At 33.8% G+C, this 23,847-nt stretch overlaps 1 protein-coding gene across 1 annotated transcript in view; it reads left to right on the forward strand.

The window, feature by feature from the left end:
• Nucleotides 1–23,847, forward strand: part of MAN2A1 (mannosidase alpha class 2A member 1) — a 109,495-nt gene that overhangs the window by 54,491 nt on the left and 31,157 nt on the right. Inside the window, exons 13-15 of the mRNA XM_051782576.1 lie at nt 16,793–16,958; nt 18,799–19,029; nt 19,145–19,267. Of these exons, the coding sequence (XP_051638536.1) occupies nt 16,793–16,958; nt 18,799–19,029; nt 19,145–19,267 (520 nt within the window). The remainder of the gene's footprint in view (nt 1–16,792; nt 16,959–18,798; nt 19,030–19,144; nt 19,268–23,847) is intronic.

Consider the following 23,847-nt stretch of genomic DNA (forward strand, 5'->3'; position numbering starts at 1 on the left):
GTTTCTGTGTGATTTTAGAACATTGTAATACTAAATAAATTATGCTTGAGAGAAGCAATAGAGAATTCTAATTAAACAGAATTTCAGGTGCTGCAATTAACATTGGGAGCAAAACCTTTTTTAGATAAGGCCTCAAAATCACAATTTCTAAATACTGTATTGTCTTAAGAATTCAAGTAAAAGGTAAACTAGGACAATGTCTTCTCTTAACTCCAACTTTCCACTGTATTAAGAAGGCTTTCTTTTTAATTTATATGTAGTTGTAGAATATTTGGTTGAAACTGACATTCAGCTGTTCCCATGAACACTCAGTATCCTACCTGAAATAACTTACACATCCATTAAAAGTTGACTCATCCTAATGAAGTGAATAAGACCTATGGGTATGAGAGCTGCTGTGTGTAAATCAAGTAATACATGGTTTTTGCTCATAGAATGGAAGATTTAAGATTCATTTAAAAAGCAGTGAATGCTATTTTTGCTGATGTTGGTATTTAATATCTCTAGTTCTAGCAAGTGGCAAGCTAATAAAACTTACCTAATTCATGAAGTTGTCTGACTATTCAGCAGAATAACTGCTACTGTTAAAAAGTTCTAATTAAGTCTTTGAAAAGTGAGTGAAGTTTAGTCCTTGTGAGCTTTTGGACAAAGCTGTCTTCAGTCCTCTGACACTAAATGTACATAATGTGTTTTAATATAAGCTTTTCTCTAGAGCGTACTATTTTTTAAGTAGGAACTTTTACTCTCTTATTGGAGTGCTAGATAGATGCTAATAAATTGTCTTAATGTTATCTAAAACGGCCAAGGACTCAGGTTCTTAGATGTTTATTTAACTAAAATATTTCAGCATTTTCAAAATTATCCCCTCATGTTTCTTCACTGTTAGAGGATTGTATATATAGTATATAAACACTTGATGGAGGGAAGTTATAATTTAGACTTTCTTTGCCATTTGAGGATAGCTTTATTGCTTTTGCTCTCCTTGCCTAGGTTAGCTGTTGAAATATTCCCTGTGCCCCTTTCACCTCCTGATATGCCTTTTGTTGGCATCCACTGTTCCACTTATTTCTCTGCATAGTATGCTGAGTAAGTTTTTCCCTTTTTGGTGTTTATTCATTTCAAGCATTTTATTTTTTTTTTTTTTTTTTTTTAAACTCTTAGTTGTGCATTACATAGATATTCATGACATTAAAATTAATATTACTGTAGCAACCTTTTGCTGTTGTTCTCTAAACTGGTCCTAACTTACTGAGAACAATGATAGAAAATTGCTAATTTTACCTTGTCTGATAATGTAAAGGTACCATATAGGCTTATAAGATGTGGTTGATGTTCCAAGGACTGTGCAGTCAGAAATATGGGAGATAGAATAAAGAGAGTAAATAAGTGAGGGAGAAGGGGCAGAGAAATATTGTAAGAGAATGTTGATATTGCTGACTAAAACCCTGTTTCTTTTTGTAGTGATTTCCATTTTGGAAACACTTCAGAAATAATGCTTAAGTGTACACTACTTCATGCTTTCTTTGTTGTTGAAATTTTCATTTGAATATCTTGTTTGTTAAACTGTTTTCGCTTATAAAAATGAACTTAGTCTTTTTAGGCTTCTAACTTTATCTCTGGTTGTAGTCTGAATCTCCACTAACATTGTTACCATTGGGAAAAGTTGTATGTAAGCTGACACAGTAACATTTGATTAAATCTAGTGTGTGATTATTATGACTGTGCATCTGAGATTTTTAGTAGAATTTTGTGTGAAATGTTAATTTCAGTAGAAACATAAAATCAACTCAATAAATCTATAATTAAGGATTACGGCACTTAAACTTCAAAGTCTGAGGCTTCTAAGAGAGAAACTGATTTTTCATTTAAAGTTTTGAAGCATCAGCAGATTGAAAATACTGATTTTCATTAAGACTTTATTATTCGCTTATCTTCTGTTCATAGTAGTCTTTATTGTTCATGTCTCTATAATCAAATCTCTAGATTTCTGTCTGCTAGTGTGTTCTAATATATCATTATATGGGATAGAAATTAAGTCAATGTAACTGTCAAGATGTTACTTTTCTTTAATTGGCTATTTAGCTTTTGGTACTTTTGCATTTCTATCTCAAGACTTTTGAAAATTAGCTGTATTGTAAATTGGTTATTCTTATAAGAGTTTGGTTCATATTGCCTATAATTTTAAAATCTGATTAATTACTCAATCGTTTTTTTTTCTTCTTATTTTACTAGTTGCAAATATAACCTGCTTTTCTCCGAGAAAGTAGTTGGTAGTATGTTTTTGTGTCTTTCATCAAACCTTCCTTTTTGGTGGTTTTTATGTAAGTGTTCTCTTCACTGCTCATGAAAGTTGTAGTCAGTAGTGAAAACCGATCTGACAGGCTGTGCAGGAGATTTAGTAAAACTTGATTACATGGAAAAAAAGAAAACAGGAAAAGACCTATCTTTCAGTATTTATTGTTCTAGTGTTAGGTATCTCCATATTGTTGTGTAGCTGAGAAGTATCTTTGAAACTATTTCTGAGGTGTCATTTGTAATATATTTGTTATTGTTTCTGCCCTCACCTGGGCATCTCTTCTCTTGAAGTGCTTTGTTGCCTTATTTTTATGAATCCATAGTTTTATTTAAAAAGTAATGTGTTAATTTCAATTAAATAGGTATGCAGAGTATTTTAAATCTTACTGTTACTCTGTCACCTTAGAACAACTAGGTGGTCTTCTGATATGACTTTTGAATACTGAAATTATAGTCTTTAATTACGCTACATCCCTTTCAACTGCTAAATGAAGTTGCATGCTTTTTAAAAAATTGTTACTTCCACCTGAAAAATGAATCTTTCCACGTCTAACTAGATGTGAAACTACTTCTGTCTTGTTTTGAAATTTGAAATTACTGCACGTCTTGGAGAAAAAGCCCACGAGTGAGCTGATAAATTGGTTGCTGGTTCATCCTTCTATGAGTGCCCAGTCCTTTAATATAATTATAGTTTTTTAGAAGTAGTCTGCCAGAGGTCATACTTCCCAAATGGCAAAAGACTTGCACTCACTGGACTTGGCAGGGTGGGGTGTGTTTGAATGTCTTGTTGTCCCATTTGGGCTGTTAGTAGCAGATGAAGGATATGTTGACAGTGTGAATGGGAGGATTTTTTAGCCTTTCCTTTTAGTTCTATCTACATTGTTTCCTGGAGGCAGCATTGCAAGGGAGTGTAATACACACCCAAATGTTTGGACCAGCTTGGATTTTCTAGTAGTATCATTTGGCACAACATGGTGAACCTGGGAGTGAGAAGACCTAACAATAGCAATCATACTTATTTTTTTTTCCTCCCCATTTTCTTTTAACTTTTGAACCTTTGTGTACCTGACCAGGAAGTTTCAGTACTGAGCTCCACTGTGCTCTACAGGCGTGGTGTAAGGCATCCTAACCAAACTGAAGAAACTGTGATTTTGAAAGATTTCTAAAAATCATTGATCCAGGATTATTTTTAGTGCTAAACCAACAATTCTAATAATTTTCCCACAAATAATGTCTGTCAGCTAATCTTAGAGAAACATTATGATATATCTTTCTATTCAGGCTACCTTAATAGCTTAGCAGACACAATTTCTGCTAGTTGAAATATTTAGGTTACCTAGGTGGTTGTTTATGAGGAGGATGCGCTGTAATCAATTATTTCTTCAAAGATCTATTAAAGCACCAAGCAGTTTGTTGATATCCACCTTATAAAAGAAAGTTTCTTGTTTTGAGATAGAGGATACGAAATCAGCTGGGCTATTGTCCTTACTTCAGTATCTATGAGCAGGTTTTGGCATAAGATTGTAGTTAATAAAGTTTTGGCTTAAGTTGTTTCTAACCTCTTAGGTCCAAAATTTGTGATCTTTTTTTGAGAAAGAAAATCCTGATTTACCTCCAAGATTTTTCAAGTTGCTTATCTTTTAAAAAATTCACTTGGCAGAGGTGGGGTACCCACTGCTTTCTCAACACAACACTACAATATAGAAATTAAAGCTATGTTATTAAGCTTAATGTGTGATAAAGAATAATGCACAAAAATTCTTGACAGAGCACTGTGTATGTTGTTGTATTTGGTTGGATAATGACAGCAAGAATAACTTTTCTGAGAAGGAAGCTTTGTTGGTGTGATATACCATAACTGTGTCTTTCTGAGCTTAGGAAGTGACTGGACTGGGGTAATACTCTCATTTGGCAACTTTAAGTTTGGTGGTGGGTTTTTTTTTTTTGTTTTCTGATTTTTGACCTGTGTTGCCCTTGTTAGTACAATCAATCTAAACCTAAGTTACGAGGAGAGGACCCTCCAACAGCATTTGGCAGTTTAATAAGGTACATTTCAATTACCTTTTATGCTTGCATGATTTCTGTAGCATATGTATTCCCAGCTATATTCTGAAACAGCTGGAAAAAAAAGAGTTGAATTGTCAGTGAGGGGAAAAAAAAAGTTTAGAGAAAACAAGAAAGAATACAGTAACATTTAAGATGAGTTCAGAAGTATTTGTGGCAACTTGTACATTTTTAATATGGACACTTGTTCCCTAGAAGGAAAAAAAATAAGCCAACAAATGAACCCTAACCTAACAAATATTTCTAGTTTTTTATTGGGTGAAATAGGGATGACAATATGCACAACCTTATTATGTTTTTGTTAAAGTGAAATGTCTGTATTCGTGTTTTTAAGGAAGGTGGACAGGATGAATATTCATTCAGTCAAGCCTTAACACTCTCTGCTTCTGTTGTGCTTAATTAAGCACTTGTATTAAACACACATTTAATACAAATGTTCAAGAAGTTAAAAAATTATAAAACACTTTGAAAATTATATGTGAAGAGCCTTCACTTTTAGTTTCCAGTATTCTGACTGCTTAGATTAAATACAACCTAATGATTTTTTTTTAAATTACTTTAAAGTGTTACTCTTGATGTTCAGCTGCCTGATCAATTTTCTAGATTTCAGGTGACTTGTTACTGCCATGAGCATGTTCTGTTTGTAGTGAACTCAAGGTCATTTTAACTGAATCGGATGAGTATTTAAAAAGCATTCTCCTTGATTTTTGTTAAGGAAGAGCTGTTGCAAAGGCAGTTAAATGGTTGACTAACACAGGATAATCCAGACTCTGTCTGACTCTAGAAACATCAGTTAATGTGAACTTGAAATAAATATTTCATTAAAAAACCATTCTGGTAAAAGTGGTGACTTCAAAATGAACAAAACCAAAACCGTGATACATGATACATTCATTCTGTTTTATAGGTGGAAATTAGCTGTGCAACTGTCTTTATGACCAAAACTGGCACACTCTCCATTGACAGTGTCTAATGGGACTGGAAGTGAGGGGTATGGAAGAGTTTACAGCACACTGATCTCTTTATTCCCACTCTTTTTTCTATAAGGTCACAACAGTTTTTTCAGAGGTTTCCTTATGTACTGGACGAGTTTTCTACTTTTTGTGTTAGCTATACTACCTGCAGGCTTATCCCAGAACTGACTCCAGGCACTGGTATTTGACATCTCTCTAAAAGATTATCTTTGAACCCTAAAAATGAAACAACAAATAAGCTAGGAGATGAATGCCTGTTTTGATGTGAGGGATAACTCTTTAAAACTGAACTGTGGTACATTTTTTGAGTTATATAAATTTTCATTAACAAAAAGAAAAAAGTAGCTTTAATTTGCAATTAATTGTAGTCCAGAGTTTTTTGTGGAATGAATTTTTGATTGTTACGCTTCTAAATTCAAGTTATTCTGAAAGTTGTTACATTTCAAACTTTTAATCATTACTTCTTCAGTGGATAAAAATTCTTATAAATCAAACTTTTTTCAGTTTTTGGTCTGTCTTATTGTTGATGAACCAATGACAGTCTGTTCTAAATATTTTTGTTTACGAACTATCTTTGCCATTGCAAAATTAAACCACTAAATTAGTTCATAGTTTGTAGGATCTGTAGAATCTTTGAAGTTCTTCAAAACCGCACAACTTTTTGATTTTCATTTCAGTGCACAGAATAGCAGCATTTTTTGTTGGAGTTTGCAGTACCCGTGCAGTCAGATTGTGAAAGGTGTTTGATGCTTCAGTTACTATAAAAATTATAACAGTAAAATGAAATACAACAATTAGGTCTTATAAGAAATTTCTGGTTTTCTTTGAGAACACTGTAATGAAAGTGTCATATGAAACACAGAAGAAATAGATAAACTATACATACTTTAGGGGAGGGAAAAAACCTCTGTTTTCAGAAAACAAAGTGATCATTACGAGGGAATATGCTAGTGAATGACTGAATAGAACTGAAAGATCTGCATGATATGCATGTACTTGTTGAAGCAGTTTTGGAAGTAGGATATACACGTTTCCTTATATTAGTACATTTGTGTATTATTTTTTTTTTCCAGACACTGACCCCTTCAGCCTTTTTACTGGAGTTACTTTGAGGCAATATTGTAGTTAGTCCAAGACAAGGCACAGACTGAAGTGATATGGAATACTTAAAAGTCTTTCTGCTCTTCTGAACCAGATTTTTTTTCCCTTCTAAATGCAGATTTATAAAGCCTGCACTACAAGAGGAACAAGGAAAGGATTTTAGTGAAGGTACTTCCTGATCCTGAAAAAGTCAGGGGGCTTCAAGCCCATCTTGGACCTCAGAACACCTCACAACTTTGTGGTAAAAGACAAATTTAAAATAGTGCCTTTGGGCTTAATCCTTTTATCCTTAACTGGAGAGTAGTTATGTGCTCCAGATTAGGATATGTGTGCCACTACAATCCATCTAAATCATATAGGAAGTATTTGTATCTGGCATATGTAATAGGTACATAACGTTTAAAAGTCTTGTCTTAGGTTGATGTTGATATTTTTGTGTTCTCAAAATTTGTAGTTCTTGCTGTGCTGTTGTCTGTTTATTGTGAATGCTGTTTTCTTGAGGGTGTTCCATGGTTTGTTCTTGAGAAAGACATACAAAGTTCCTGTTGCCTGTGAGAGTGGAGGTTTGGATTATGTGTCTGTCGTCTGCCTAACTCTGTGCCTTTTGCATGAGCAATGGATATTATAAAGATTTATCTGTAGAGTTATAAAAAAAGAGAATTCATAGGAATGCATGTGTGTGAGTTCTCTCCCCTTCATTAATGAGCCTAAAATTCAGCTTTGGGTTTGTCAGTAGGAAGGGTAATCCTGGAGTGATTCTGAAATGTCAAACTAAGATAATGGAACTTTTTTTAAGCACAGGATCATGTTTTTATTTATTTGTATGTTAATCCAAACTGTCAGCCACAATGGCTTTTAGAAAGAATATTTAATTTTACCATAGCTCTATTTCTAAACTACACGCTTAACTTGTTCTTCAAATAGTGTTATAATCATAGCATTATTTTACATTGTGTTAGTCTCTACTGAATTCTTGTGAATTTACTTATTTTTTAATAGTATCTCTTTTTTATTTCTTGATGTCACCAGTTGGATATTGAAATGAAGAGCTGATCTGTGGATAATAGATTCTGTTTCCACTGTTTTCTACCTTATGAAAGCAGCACAAATTTATATTGTGTGCCTGTAGTTTCAGGTTGAGATTACCTTCCTACTAATTCTTCTGCATGATATTTTTCATAAACTGCAAAAGATGTCTTATTAGGAAGATGAAAAAAGATTTTAGTATTCTTCATATTTGATAATATTTGATTATATGTATTCAAGATTAATATTCTACTCTATAATATACATTTTAATTGGATTACAATTTGCTCCTTAGATGTAAATTGACTTTTTTTTTCTTGCTACATCTGTGACAGTATTGGTGAATGAAAAAACTTATCTGAATGTGATGCAGAGGAACACATTAGCATTATTTATTTTATCCAGTTAGGTAAGCTGATAAATCTCTTTAAGCTTTATCCAGTTAATGAAAAGCCTCTTGGGAAGCTGTTGGGATCTTCTTTTGGGGATAACCTGCTTTACTCTAGATAGAGACTAAATAGACAACTCTTAGCTTAATTTGATTTTTATTAAACCACACATACTCCCATTCCCCCAAATTTCATGTTTACATCTGACACTATATCTCATAAGTTTTCCCTCATAAAAGACTTCTTTATTTGATAAAATGTCTTGGATTGTATAGTTATGAATCGTAATGTTTTCAGTATCTACTGTATCTCAACAGCTGGTTACCTAGCTATTTTTTAAATTTTCATTGATAAATGTTGGATATCACATATTATTCAAATTATATAATTTGGTATCTGAGTAGGGGGGAATTTTTTTTGTGCAAAGCGAAGCCAAATACAAACAAGGAATTCTTTAGGTCAGATAATAAAGTCACAAGTTGTTTCCTTTTCTGTCAGTCATGCTAATAGAGTAATCATAAATAGATTATAAATTTGGAGTCATACTGGGAACAAACACTCTATATAGGATTAGTATTTAAAACTATCTTAGTAAACTGGAGGCATTATTTTGTAGTCAGAGAATGAAATGAAGCAGGCAAGTGGAAGAATAATGTGTTGACTAATCAAATAGACAATAGTGATGCAGAAGAAGACTAGGCATTCCAGAAGTTCAGACTGAGAGTGTTACTTGTATGGTATCAAAAGCAATTTTGCTTTTGGGTGATTGAAATGGAAATATTCTGTTTAAAATACAGCTGAAATAGTGTGCTATACTCAAAAGTGATGAAGAGTGAAAAAAGTATCTAGTTTTTGAAAACATACTTTGAGAGACGAGACTTGAAAGGTGAACAGGAAATGATTACTAATTCAAAGAAAGCAACCAAAGAGATGTTGAAAAAGCATAATCTGTTTAGTTTGAAAAGACTGATAATGAAGAAGATAAATACATAGAGGTTTGTTACAAAGAGTTGTATTATACTTGCAATGGAAAAAATGAAGACATACTTGGAGAAAATGTTGTTTAAAGTAACTAAAAATACAATTGTATATTAACAAAACTGGTTCTTGAGCTGCAAAACATTATAATCAGTTTTGGATATTTTCAAGAACAGTGATTGCAGCATTTGTCAAAGTTTATCCTACTGAATTCTCATTTTGGTTGAGGTCAAGCTACAGCAACCTTCTAGTCCAATGGGTTTTTTGTTAGTATCTAGATTTTAATTCCTTTCTTCAATTTAGTCTTGAGAGTGATAGCAAAATAGGATACTTTGTTGTACCTAGCATGATGTAAGATTATAGACTAGTCTGTTTGGTACACAGACTTCTGCCTGACCAAGTGGAATAAAAGAGAAAAGTGGATTGGTTTAAGGCAGGCAAGACCTTCCTGTGATCTGAAGTGTTGCCTGATGTTTATATGAAAACTCATTGCTCTAATAAAAAAACATCTCTGCTTCGAGTTGCTGTCCCTAATGCACAAGCACAATTTATACTCTGTTTGTCATACAGGCCAATGGAATTTCCTGTTTAGGATAAAAAGGTTTTTTTCCTCTGTTTTTTTTCCATTTTTCCAAGTGACAAATGTTATTTTGTCACTTGGCAGACCTACTGTTATAGAGTAATGCTTGTGGGGTTTTGTGGAGGGGTTTGTTGTTTGTAGGTTTTGTTTTCACTACTGTGGGAAGGTAGATTTCTGATGATGTGAGGATTATGGAGTAGTGTAATAACTATGTAGATTAACAGAAACAGATCAATTCTCTATAGGAATGCAAAGGGTCAAGAAATTTCCTAATACTGGAAAATCCTTCATTTTCCCTCTACCTCTCCACACTCCTCCGTCTCCCTGTCTCCCAGAAGTTCTTTTTCTGTAAATTAGTTGGTATGGCTTGACATGGAAGTGTATTTCCCTTTTTGGAAAAAAAAAACCACAAAAACCTCTGATGCAGAATGATTCCATCTAACGGATATTACTGATTTTGTTCCCTTTCAGAATAAGAACTAGGAAGAAAATAATTTCTCTGCTATTGGAAAAGTATCCATGCGTATCTCTTCAAAAATACATTAAATAATTCCTCAGGGGACTGTGGACTTCTTGTGGCAAAATTAACTGACACACTGATTTAGATGCTTTTTGTTTCCTTCTTTTTCGTAGGGTTTGCCTCTATTAAAAGAAGGTTGTGGGCCAGATGTCACTGATAATAGTGCAAGGTGCACAGAGAAATAGAGTTCAGTGTTTTGAATAGCATAATAAAATATAATAAAAAATACATTATAAGAAAAGTATAATTTGGATGAAATCATGAGAACTTTTTCACATTTCAGAAATAAATATTCATGTTACAGAGAGGGAAATACAGATAGTTTAAATACTCTCAGAGCCAAATTTTCTTTAAAAGAAACAATAATCAGACTTCAATATGTTTGGAAAGTGGATTGGTCGCATGATTTTCATGCATGAGGTTTTGAATGACTTTGTCCAAAACTTTCTCTGTTACATAACTTTCTTACTAATTGGATTTGGAATAGGAATCAGAAGTGTCTTGAAATGCTGTAAAACATACAGTTTCTGAAGCTCAATTTAGTAACTGACAGAAGAGTTTTAGGAAAAAAGCATTAATCTGCTGTCTAGAAGAGTGTCACAATCATGAGCCTGCACAGTTGACATTTGACGAGTCTTGTTCCTAAAAGAATATTAAGAACAGAATATGGATTGAGATGTTGGAAAATATCTGATTTCTGTATAACCAAAAAGTCAGTATGAACAGATAATATCCTGAACCCCTTATTAAAAAGAAAAAAATCATTAAAGTTGTATATATGGCATTTATTTTCAGAAAAATTGGTTTATGGGCTTTGTCAATCTTTAGTAGTTCGTAGCAGAAAGGTACACAAAATGAATGAGTGGACCTTTACTTAAAAAGTCATGTTAATCATGCTTTTGACTGAGGAAGCCTCAAATCTTATGTGAGGAACCGTAAGTGCTTTGAACAGAGATAGGTAGCTTGACATAACTTTTTTTTTACCTAGTATTTTGAGTATATTGGGAAAATATTCAGAGTTTTCCAGAATTGTTATGGTTAGGTTTGATTCAAAGTTTTTCCCCATGGACCTCTAAAGCAAGGAAAGAGCTTTTTAAATAACAGGAGAGGAATTTTTGTGGTCAAGTTATTTTTAGTTTTATTCTGTATTAAATAAATGAGGAAAATAAGTATGTACATGTTGTCTTGGGCTTCAGTGCAAGAATCATGAAAGTCTTCAGGGGAAGTTGTACATATTTGCAATGCATAGATAAATATCTGGTTTAAGTAGGTGGTTGTTCTTTTCGTTCCATATACTTCCATCCCCAAAGATATGGACCACCCAGGGCTTGTGTGTGTCAATTCATAGCATTTTTTTAGAATTCTGTATTTCTTGGACTTTTTTGTTTGGTGTTTTTTTTTAAGCTTCAAAACATACATCAGAAGCCACATAATTCAGATTTTTTAATGGTATTTTTGGGAGCTATCATGGCAAGAAGTGCTTTATGCAGTTTAAATACTAAGCCCTAGTTTCTTTCCACCTTATACACATCATTGTTTAGTAATTAAATGTTGCTACTTATTAACTCTTCTCACATCTTTCAAAGTAATTTTTCTTGCAATTTTAAGATATGAAACAGTTTTGATTTTCTCTTTATCATCCTAGTGAGATGATTTTTTTTTTAGAGAATCTCAGTTTTGCTTAGAGTTCTAAAGTCTTAGTCTATCGAAGTCCATCTACTGCCAAGATCTCAGAATACATTTTTAGCTGAATTCTGATTTCTAACCCACCAGTTATTCTGGTGACCTTTAACATATGTAGTTACTTAATTCCTTTTCTCTATAGCTTAAAGCATTTTAATGTGTTTTCATTACTGCTCCTCTTGATATTTCAGAATTTATGTGCATTTGTTAGTTTTCTTTCATTCTTCAGTAGAAGGCCTTTGATCTACTATATCATTTCGCTTCATGGCTTGTACCTTTTCTCAGTTTTGGGTGTACTTGTTGCGTTTTTTTTTTTTTTCACCACTCAATGTGTTTTAACTTAGCCTCTATAGGAGAAGAGTGAAAGAAACTAGCTTTGTAGATCTTGTTCTTGTAACTTTTTGCATTAAAATTGTGCATGTGGGTGTAGGGAACTGATTCTAATGAAACTATTTATAATGTGAAATGTTCCAATCTGTCTTAGAGGGTTTGTCAGAGAAATTTTAGTAAGCCTGGTCAGTCTGAGCTTTGAATTGTTTTTCAAAGCTTATTTGAATAAAGATCCTCTGCTGAGCAATGAAAGCTGTTGTCTTAAGCTGTAGTGAATCCAAGCGTATGGAAGAGGTGGTCTGAATAAGCCTTTGTCACTGGTGACCCTCTGACTTTTACTAGTAGTGAGTTGTAGTTTCTTGCATTAGTTGAATGCCTCCCTTGTGAAGGCAGCATTGAATGAACTTTAAAAGAAAATGGTAATTTAGTGTTACTGGTAAATGTTTATATCAATATATGTGTCCATATATTGATGCACATCAGTGAAACAGAAAACAATGGTCTTTTAAAATAATGAAACTTTTCAGTTTAAGAAAAAATATTCTTTTAGGAGGCAAAGATTAAAGTTGTTAGAGATCTGAATCATCTTTATTAGTATTTTTGCCTGTAAATAAAGGTACACCGGTTTACATGTTTTCCTGATATTTTAATAATGAAAGTATTTGAAATAAGAATGGAGAGTGGCTGTTTCTTACTCTGGCTGAAAATGTTCCACAGCAAGTTAAATCTTGTATTGCAGGAAAGAATAGTCAAAAAATATTCTTTGATACTTGAATGTGTGCATTTAATAGGGTTTATTAATGGTATATGGTAGGTTTTATCTAGGGAAAGTGGTCATGCTTGTATGACTAAGAGACACCAGTTCTGAGTTTGAGACACCCAAAAAAGTATGGGGTAAAAAAATTCAAAACATATCTTTCCAAAAGTGTCTGAAAAACAGGTGTTAGGATTTGCTTCTCTGAAATTGCAAATATTTATGATTAATCCAGTTTAGGATTAAGATCTGAAATCTGCACCCATTTCTCATTTTTTGATGGGCTGAGAGCAGTTAAGTTGTGCTCCCTGTGCACAGATGAAATATGTGGTCTCTGTGAGTGAACTGGTCATGGTGTTATCTGTGGAAAGTTATATGATTTCCTTTTGTTTCAGTACATTTTATATTAAAATAGTTTCAGAATTCTTAGATTACTTGAATAAGTGAAAGAAATTATGACTGACATTTGGCCATAATGGTGTTTCTAAAGTAAAATATTTCAGATAAAATTTTTTTATATGAAGTTTACCAATAAGCATTAAAACCCTGTCACTCTTTAACTGGATGAAAGATGTGAACTTTAATAGTTTTCTTGGTGCTATTGCCAAGGACCAGTGATCTGAATAATGAAAAGAAAATATTTGCTTGCTGCTTCTGAAAGACAGTAATATTAATGGTTTTACCTTAAAATATGGGATAGAAACCCTTTAATTATTATCAATAATGCTTCTATGTGTAATGTAACTGTAATGCATTAAGCAGTTTTGCTCAACTTTTTTGTATGACATTGTTTGCAATGATACGGCTTGAGTGAAGTGTAGCTCTTTTGTTTCATATAAAATTTAAAATTGTTATAATGGGATGTTATTTAAGGGTGAGAGTTGAATGGTACTTTGGAAGAAAAGTGTTTTAATTACATTAGACAGTGCTTTTGCATATGCACAGTAATTACATCTTACTTAGTATAAATACTTCAGTTTTGCTGGAATAATATCTCAAAAAAAAAAATTAGCATCTAGGCAAAATGCTTGCATTTCAACTGATGAAAATCTGCCCTGTCATTAGTAGCTTCATCTCACTGCCTTATTATTCTCTACACACATAATGCATTGATTCAAGAAGGTATAAAATGTATGTATCTTGATATAACAAGAGCTTTGTTTTATCCAAATTAAAAAAAAATAGTCTGGTGAAATATAATAATAATAATATGGCAGTTCCTAAGGTCTTTTGTCATGGGTAAATTTGTCATGCGACTAATTAAAGTTGTGAAACATGTTTATATCTGTGGGAAGGTGAACAAAGTTCCTGGAAATATTTTTGCACTAATATGTTTTTGCTTGGCAGATAATTTAAATTTAATGAGGATGTGTAGCATTACTGAAAATTTATTATATGCATAGGCTCACATTTTACTTGGAGGCATAAGAATTGAGGAATTCCATTGTATAAACAAACTGAATAAATAAAATATTTTTGTAATGTTCTGCTGATAGGTGAGAATTAGGATTTACTTTGAGCTTTGGGATTGGATAATCTCTTAATCTGTATTGTTCCTGACAGAGTTCTTACCTTCTTCTTTGAAGGAATATGAGAAATTCTTAAAAAGTATTTTATTCTATTTTTTTCTGTTACTACTTTCTAATGGGTGAGACTGAGACCGGTGTTGGTTTAGTTAGGTTTTGATTCCACAAATGTTGTTTAAAAACCAAACCAAACCAAACAAAAAAATCATTAAGATTAACCAAAACATTTAATTTGAAATCTTATCCCAAAAGAACGTTAACCCCAGTTAAGGAGAAGTGTAAAATAACCTACCCAAGTCTTGGAGAGGCTCTAAGAAAGTCTTGGACAAGTTCTTAAAGACTCCAAAAGCTGACCAAGAATATGGTTAACTGTTACATTGTCTGGTAATGTAGGAGTCTTCAACATGAAACAGGGTAAAAGAGAGCATCCCAAAGCATTTCTTTGTTGTGACCACAAATATACATTGAAATTTGTTGTTATGCATAGAAGTCATGATTTAACAATCCTTCAGCACAGGTATCTAAAGAGTTGAAAGGAAAATAATTTTTATTGGAAACTCATTCTGTGTATGGCAGGTAATCCAAAGGTTCTTGATATAGAAAGGTAATATAACCTCTGATTTTTGTTGATTCAGCTAATGAGAAATTGGAGTTGACTTTTCATTTCCTGCTGATTATGAGATAATAGGGTAGCAGTGAAGTGCTGTGGAATTTACCAGTCAAAGTCTGACACTGGAAAAAAGAGGAAGGCAGTGAAAAGATAAGGGGAAAACAATAGCCTCCTTAGGATTCTGCATATCTGTAGAGCAAAACTGCATTTGTTAAAATTAGTGTTGCAAAAAAAAAATCAAAGAACAGGATGAAAAAAGAGTAGTTGAGAATTTTCAGCACTACAGAGAAAAAGGAAGGATTTTCCTTGTTTGTCTGTATTACATTCTTGGTATAGTGGTAGATTAATTTAAGTCTGATGTTACAGCATAACTGTGTAGAAGTCCTCAGTCTCAGAATAAGGAGGAGTTAGATGTGTGTTTCCTTATTACCTCGAAGCAGTTTGCTGCTGTCTCTCAACCCTGAAGTTTTATTATTTCCTTATTTCCAAAGTGTCATCTCAGCAGTTTTGTCCACTGCTTGCCAAAGTTTATGGTGCCAGGGAGAACTTACTGTCCTCTGGCATGTGTGTAGAAAGAATGCTACCCTCAGTCTCTACAGAGCTAATGTTGGAAAAGAGAAAAGATTAAAGGGTTTAGTTATGTAAGTAACTTGTTCACAGGACCTTAGTTTTGCTGTAGTGCCAGTGAATAATGGAGCACAGAGCAACTAAATATTCAAGTAAGGAACCTGGAAGAGTTACAGTCAGAATGTGAGATTATGGGAAGAGGTTCAAGGTACAGGTGATCTTTAAGTCAAAGACCTGAGTGACAAATTTGTAGTTTGGGTGGAAGGAGACAATGCTAGGTGAAGTGGTTTGATCTGGGAAGGGGGTAATTAAATTTGAAGGGAAAGAAAACCACAGACTGAATCCTGAGGTATCTGCATAGGAAATAGAACAGAGAGTGCTGAGGAGAATCTACTCAGGAGAAATGTTAAAGGAGTGATTTGATAAATAAGAAATGGGTAGCGTGGAAACTGTTGAAAGATACTCATGGAGGAGTAAATTGTGCTTTACAGTGGGGAGGATCAAGAAGATAGAAGATAGAATTTTTGTTCTTTGTTTAAAGGATGACATGAATAGAGGGAAACTTCAGAAAACGGTTGTAAATGGTGCATCCTTTGAGCTTGTCAATGAAAAGACATGAAGTACAATGATAGTCCTACAGGTGCGTGAGGCACAAATGTTCTGGTATAATTTCATTTTTCTATACTTACAATTTATGAACCTGTAATAATAATTAAAAAAAATATAGGCAAATAAAGTCTATTCAACTCAGGACTGATTCTTTTAGTTAATAATATAATCTGCATTCAAATGGAAGAAAAGGCATAAGATTACATTAAAAAATAGTTATTCCATATACACCTGTGAAGATATGCAAACAGTTGCCATAATGAATGTTGGTAAATTATAATTTAAATAATTTTGTACTTTCCTTTAGAGCAGAGACAAACTACCTCCTTTAATGAATATATGTCACATATATATATATCTGTACAGCAAGTTTTGTTTATTACTTCATCGTTTCTAAACTGTGTTAAAGGGGTGGCAGTTGTGGATGAGAATTGAATAGTTCAACCTGAAAAATAAATTTAAAATGCCCTTAAATATCTCGATTGTGCTTGCAACTGTAATAGAAATTCTTTAGTAATTAACAGGATAAATTAATGTATTTTTTGGTAAGATATATTCAAAATTTCTTGCGGAAGTACTAGCATTAAGAAAAGAAGACCTGCAGAGAATTGATGTTGAATATCCATTGTTTCCTGGCTATGTTTTGTATATTTATTTGTTGTGGTATGTACCTGTTGTTCTAATGTTGTTTTAATGCTCTGTATGTAAAATATATGTGCAGTAGTACTAAACCTGAAGGAGGAAACTTGGTTACCAAGAGATAATTTAGTAAATATGTTTTTTCAGATACCTTTTGATATATAATCCCACGGAACAAGAGCGATTTTCAGTGGTTTCAGTCCATGTGAATTCACCCAAAGTTAAATTATTGTCTCCAATGGGAAAACCTGTTACTGTCCAGATTAGTGCTGTGTGGGATGGAGCAACTACAATATCACATGAAGCATATCAGGTACACTACTTCAAGTAAAAAACATTAAAGTATTTTTGACAGATATTGTAACTTCATAGTTGAAGAAAATGAAAACCATACTTTATGTATTGGCAATTCTATCTTCTGTAGACCATTCAGTTGTTTTAAGCAAAAAAAAAAAAAAGTTAGAAAACATACAAGGATTTAGCATTAATGTTTCTTAAAATGATAAGTTAGTAAACTTTTGTGATATGATGTATTACATTTAAAGGATGAGTTTCAGCTGCATGAACAGAAAATACTTAATGTATGTCTTTTCCCTTAACTGTCTAAAGCTGATTCTTTCTTCAAGTGATGGTCTATACACACAGTCACACAATCTGTATGTTCTCAAGCACTCCAGCTGGAAGGTCTTGTAAGGGCAATGACTTAAGCATTTAGATTCTGATTTTTTTTCTCTCTTCCAGATACTTGAGCTAGACATATGTCTTTGAGTCCACCCTTTGGATTTTTTTTTGAAGCAAAGATTCTGAGAATTTTTGAATCATATGTCATTATAGAAGATTGTCCACATCAGAAATTTATTTCATTAAATTCCTAGTGATACAGTAGTGGTGTATTATTGTAATAGTACTTTATTACTTTCAGGCTTACATTCTGGTTCCTTTTGACATAAGAACTTCTTTCAGGATAATATTCCTGCAAAGATAATTCCATAAGTGTCTCTCAGTTGTGTCCCAAAGGAATAATTATTGGAGGTAAACCCAATTAAGTAGCTCGACCCCACACAGCCACTTGCTCACTGGTCCAGTGGGATGAGGGAGAGAATTGGATGGGTAATGGTGAGAAAACTTGTGGGCTGAGGTGAAGATGGTTCAATTGGTAAAGCAAAAGCTGTGCAGACAAGAAAGTAAAGCAGGGAATTCATTCACTGTGTCCTGTGGGCAGCCATTCCCAGAAAAACAGGGCTTCATCACGCATAGTGGTGATTTGGGAAGGGCCATCATTCTGAACATCCGTCTTTTCCTCTTTCTTCCCACAGTTTTTATTGCTGAGTGTGGTACCACATGGCCTGGGGTATCCCTTTGGTCAGATAGGGTCAGTTGTCCTGTCTGTGTCCCCTCCAAGCTCCTTGTGCACCCCCAACCTGAGCAGCATGAGAAGCAGAAAGGACTGATGCTGCATAAGCACTGTTCAGCAGTAGCTAAAACATCCCTGTATTATCAGTGTGGTTAATACTAAAACCAGGCACTATATATCCTACTATGAAGAAATTTAAGTCTATCCCAGTCAAAACCAGCACAATAATTAACAGTCATTGTTTGAGGAAGAGGAAATAAAATTACTTATCTGGACCTCAAATTCTAAGCAAATTGCTTTGGAGATGTACCTGGCATATTACTCTTCTCTGCAGATTATAGCTCTTAAATAACCAGAGATTGAAAATGAGGCACTTGCCTTGTATTTAGTTATTTAAATTTTTTGTATTTTTAAATGTAAATTTTAAACTTGTAAGTAAGATCTGTGTGCACTTGATCCAGTACACATGCATCTCCAATAAATAGCAAAGATGCTCAGAACCACACATTACAGCTAATATTTTTTCTTAACAAGATTCAAAATTATTATTGCACTAATATAATGGTGATCTTGATACTGGGCAAATTAGTGATGCAGATATTTTTGTTTGTTAATTCTTCTTAGCATTCAGCTATTAATTTTGGAATGTCATTTGTAAATTCATAGTCATTTGTGTGGGGAAAAATTCAACCATCCTAAAATTATTCAGGAAAAAAAAGAGTTTGCCTGAGCATAAATTTAGTGCAAACAGTTGTTATTTTGCTATTTTTAGTAATGGCTTCTTATTTGCTCCCGACAGATCTCTTTTGTGGCACATCTACCACCTCTTGGGATTGGAGTTTACCAGCTTTCAGCGGATGAGAGTTCAGAAGCAGTCTTAGCTGACTATAACATATACATAAGGAATAGTAGGCAGGAGAAGGCAGACAGAATTTTCAAGATAAAAGAGATGGAGAATTCTGCAGATAATATAATCTTAGAAAATGCATACATGAAACTGTGGTTTTCAGGAATGTCTGGATTACTGGAGGTGTGTTGCATTTTGTTTCAAAACCCTATGTTTTACTTTTTTTGAGAATTTCCATACTTATTTGTGGGAAATTAAGTGTGTCAACTATTTCAAACACGAATCTCTGTCCTTTTAGAAAATAAATACCAAAGAAGATGGTAAAAACCATCAAATGAAGGTGGAGTTTGCTTGGTATGGAACTACAAGTAACCGAGATAAAAGTGGAGCTTATCTCTTCTTACCAGATGGAGATGCCAAGGTAAACCTTCTGTTTGCAAAGAGATTATAATCTTGAAGTAACTTGAAGCATTCTGCAAATACAGATTGGAAGAGCTGTTTTTTCTCAAAACTGAAATAAAAGTTGTGTGGATAGACATAATGACATTAGTTATTGAAATGATTGGTAAGAGTCCATACTTTATAACTCTGGATCAGAGTAAAAATACAGTAGAAATCTGGAAATGCAAAAATATGAAGAATATTTCTGATTCACCAAAAAAGTTGTTACCCTTGCAAGTAATCCAGTGAGATGTGACCATTATTCATACCATAAAAGAAGTCATCAGCCATAAAAGAAGTCACTTTTCCTGGTGAAATTCATGCTGAGTAATTTCTGCTTCTTTATTTTTCTGATTTTTAATATTTTTTATTATGAATGAGGAGCTTCTGGTTCAGAGCACAGTACTTTTCAAGCTGATATTAGCATATTTAGTTTAGTACAGTAATTAAGAAACTGAGTCCCAATTGGTGAATGTAAAGACAGAGTAGGAAGCAACTGTTCTGATTTAGTTGCCTGGGGTTATCTGTATTTTTAGCTGTATAATTACTGAAGAGTAACAGCTAGTCCTCTTACTTTTGAAACTGGAAATTCAGAAATGGCAGTGTTTTTACACTAACTTAATTACCATACAGACTCTACTATACCCCTTTTGGAACTGGAAAGGTGATATTTCAGAAAGCAAATGATAAAATAATGAACATTTATGAAGCTAGCTAGTTTGTGGCATATTTCTTCTGCTAAGTTTCTTCTGTGAAAACCTAAGTTGCATGCATAAGGCAAACTGGGAGTTCTATGTTTACTGCTTCAGGAAAGAGGCAAGAGTAATCATTCTAGGGTTTTTTAGCAGGGAAAGGTGTTAGGCTTCCTTGTTTTTTTTCCTGTTGTGTCTGTAAAGCAGTTTCCTTTTCTTTTAGCAGTCTCTCCTAGAAGCACACATTTTGAGGGCTGTGAGTTGAGACTTTTAAACTATTTCATAATTGTTTCTTCAGTTTCATAATTATTTACTTCAGATATGTTAAACAGGGTTTATTTATTCTTAATTTTACATGTCGGTGTTTTTGATCTGTGAATACCTGAAAAATATTGGTTATGGTTTTTAATTTTTACCTTTCACCTGCTGCATGGTCACACTAACTACTTTCATTATATATGATAATTCATCTTTTTTCTTGTAAAAGCAATAATCACTAAATCTAGCAGTTATATAGTTTTAACTACACTATTAAGCTATTTGCTTTATAAAAATAGTCTGAAAAAATCTAGGTAGCAAAATGCTGTGGTTTAAACAGAAAAAGTCTGTCACATGTCTGCAAGCAGAGTTAGAAAAGAAAAATTAAATTAAAGTGCATTTTTAGTTAACATTTAAAAGGGTAGTGTTCAGCTTCTGTAACATTTTATGCAATAAAAATGAAATCATGATGCTCCTGAAAATTCTGCTTCATTAATATTATGCCTCACCATAAGGCTCATTTGGCTTGCATTTTAATAACACTAATTAAGTTGTCCCACTGGGAATAACAACATAATTCTATAGTAGTTTCTAAAACAGTTTAAACTAACACTTTCTGTCTGAAAAGAAACACCATCTGTTCAGGGTTCTCAGTGTGATATAGATTGACTAACATTTTCTCAATCCTTCTTTGAATTGGCAGTAGGGTAGATTACAGGAGCTTTCTTGATTTTTGGCTAGGTGTTTTGTTTTTCTTTTTTTCCTGTCCCACTCACGCTGTGTATTACTGCAAAATTTGCAAAGAATTATTGTTATTTGTGTTGGATTATTTTCCTTTCATATGAGTACAGTTATATCCTGTCTTTGCCTTCGTTAATTGGTGAATTTGTCATCTGATAGTCTTTGGGTTTACTTTACTTTTAGTTCTGCAATAATCAGGATGTTTTTTTCTTCATTTAGTTTAATCATCTGTCTAACCATAGTACTTATAGTGACATTTTGCTGTTGGGTTCTTCTGCCAGTTTAATTTTGGAAACTCGGAGCTGTAATATGCTAGGTTTGCAGTTTAGAACAATAGACAGATACAATGCATTTCTGGTCATCAGTAGACTGTTATAAGTGGTGGTCTGTGTAGTGTAATGTCCATGGATCTAAACCTTTCAGGAGTTTCATTTGATTTATCATCCTCGTGGGTGACCTAAAACCAGCCTGAAATGCTGCAACGAGTGCATTCTTGCTAAGAAGTGGTTAGGCCTCTAGTATAAGCACCATCCTGGACATCAGCAGAGACCTGGGTTAGTGACAGTGATTTGCAGAGTATTAAATAGAAGCTACACAGAGCACTGGTATCTTTTTGTCACTGCTCTTGAAAGAATTGCTGGACTTTAGGGTATATGACACCATGGAAAACATTGCCATTGGGGTTGTGGCACAGGGTCTTGTAATGGGATATTCTGACCCTGCTGTCTCCAAAGAGTGAAACTGTGAAACCAGTTCAGTAGCACTCTCAGACCAAGACACCAGTGCAAAGTCCAGAACACTGATACAGAGCAGGGACTCCGTGCTGCAGCTCTAGAGGTAGGACAGTCCTTCTACTGTGCCTTTGTATTTTCTGCAAAATAGAGCAAAAGGAAAGCACCAGGGAAAAAGGCAGCATCTTAGTTTTTTTTAACTGGCAGTGCTGCTTTACTCATTAACAGTGTTATCAAGGTTTGGAAGAAATGGATTTGCTTGGACCTCACAACAAATACAAACAAAAGCATCCCATCTATGAAGGAAAAATATGTTTTTATTTCTTGTGATTTTGTATGTCTTTAGATTTGGGGGGGAAAAGAAAACAGTATTCAATAAGCTTTGAAACAGTTAGATGTCTAGATTTTCTTCTATGTATTCAAGACAATATGTGATGACTTTTTACGAACCCTTTTAATATCCGTAGAGAATAGAGAAAAGCAGATTTTTTTCCAAAGAGTCAGAGGCTAAATGCTTGTGGGATCAATGTGAGTAGTTGATTTTTTTGTTTCACAAATAATTTTTTCAGTATCAAAGTGATGGTTTTTTTGTAGACACAGGAAATTTTGATTCTCCCTCAGGCAGCTAGGTGTATGATTCTGCGTATGTACTAGCTCCCATAGGTACTTATGTACTAACAGATTATATAAGAAAAGAGATCTTTTTTTTTCCCTGCAGGATTTCTAGTGCTAGAGTTAAAATACATGTGATTAGCCCAATCTAATCTCAAATCCTGCCAAATGAAAGGTAATCTGCTATTGAGAAACAACTATTCTGGAAGGCTTTGTCTTGAGTTCTTTTTTAAAATCTCAGACCTATTGAGAGCAATTCACCTGTGTTGGAAAACTTTCCCCTGGGCATAGTTTGCCATCCACATCAACAGAAATTTCCTGGCCACACTAAGAGGGTTAGTAGTGCTTTACTTGACTACAAGGGAAAAGGTTTACTGCCCATGCTTCATACTTTCAGGCTGCAATATGCCATGCTATCTTCTATACAAGCCAGTAAATCTTTAGGTGAAGGTATCTCTCTAGTTATCTCCACCCTCTAGAACCTGCTGTGATTATTTTAAGACATCTTAGGAAACCATGGGGTATTATTTTACTCTAAGTATTCTGTGTTAAGATTTCTAGCTTCCTACTCCCCAGTCCTCCTGCCCACTTTCTTTCAAAGGAAGGTTGTTGTATTTTTCTTGAATATGAGTACAGAAAAATGGTTTCTGGACCCTTTGACCCATATTTCTGTTATCCTGTTTCTGAAAAATACTGCTTTCCAGACACAACAAAACCTACTTCAGCAGATTGCTGAATCTTGTACAATGAATTTCATTCCAGTGGAGCTGAGTGGAACAGATTTTGTAACAATTATTTATTTTAACTCTGTAGAATGTGAAGTCTTGAGACCAACCACTGGATATGAGACCAAAATATTTTTATTCCTAATTTAAGGTGTGACTAATTATAATTCCTTCGTGCTGGAAGGTCTGTTAGTCCAAGATAATTTTCAAAGCAGACTTAAAACTGAATTCAGACTGGGGCTTTGTCAAGTTGGTTTTGCAAAAAAGTGTTGTTGTTTGTTCTTTCCACATGGCCTCTCAGTCACATTTTCATGTCAAAAGTACCTTTGTGGTTCAGGTCCAGGACGAAGATCATTTCACAGGCCTGTGCATCTCTCCAAGGATCTTTACGATGACATGAGAATAATTGCACATTCAATGCATAAAGATGTTTTCCTGCTTAAAAGCCTGATTCATTGAAGTGTTTTTGGTGAGGCAAACCTGGGCAATTATCTCTTTATAGTATGTCTCCTGGTGACTATCAACAAATCACTTTCCAGGATTAGTGCTTTTCTAACCACTAAATATGAATTAGGAGAGTTTCCTGTTCTGTCAGTACCATATTTTTCCTTCATTTTTCCTGTTCACCCAACAATCAGGAAACATCAGTCATCCTTCAGAACTTGAGTATACATCATATTGCCACTCATTGTATCAGTAAGAACTTGTCTGTAAATCATCTTCCTCCTTTGTGCCTTTTCCTAGCACTGTGTCTGAATTAGGGGCTTGCAAACTGGTTTTGATACATTTCTCTCAATGCAT

The sequence above is a fragment of the Manacus candei genome, unplaced genomic scaffold (genome assembly GCF_025592945.1).
Source record: "Manacus candei isolate 608988 ecotype Guabito, Panama unplaced genomic scaffold, ASM2559294v1 h1tg000016l, whole genome shotgun sequence".
NCBI lineage: Eukaryota > Metazoa > Chordata > Aves > Passeriformes > Pipridae > Manacus > Manacus candei.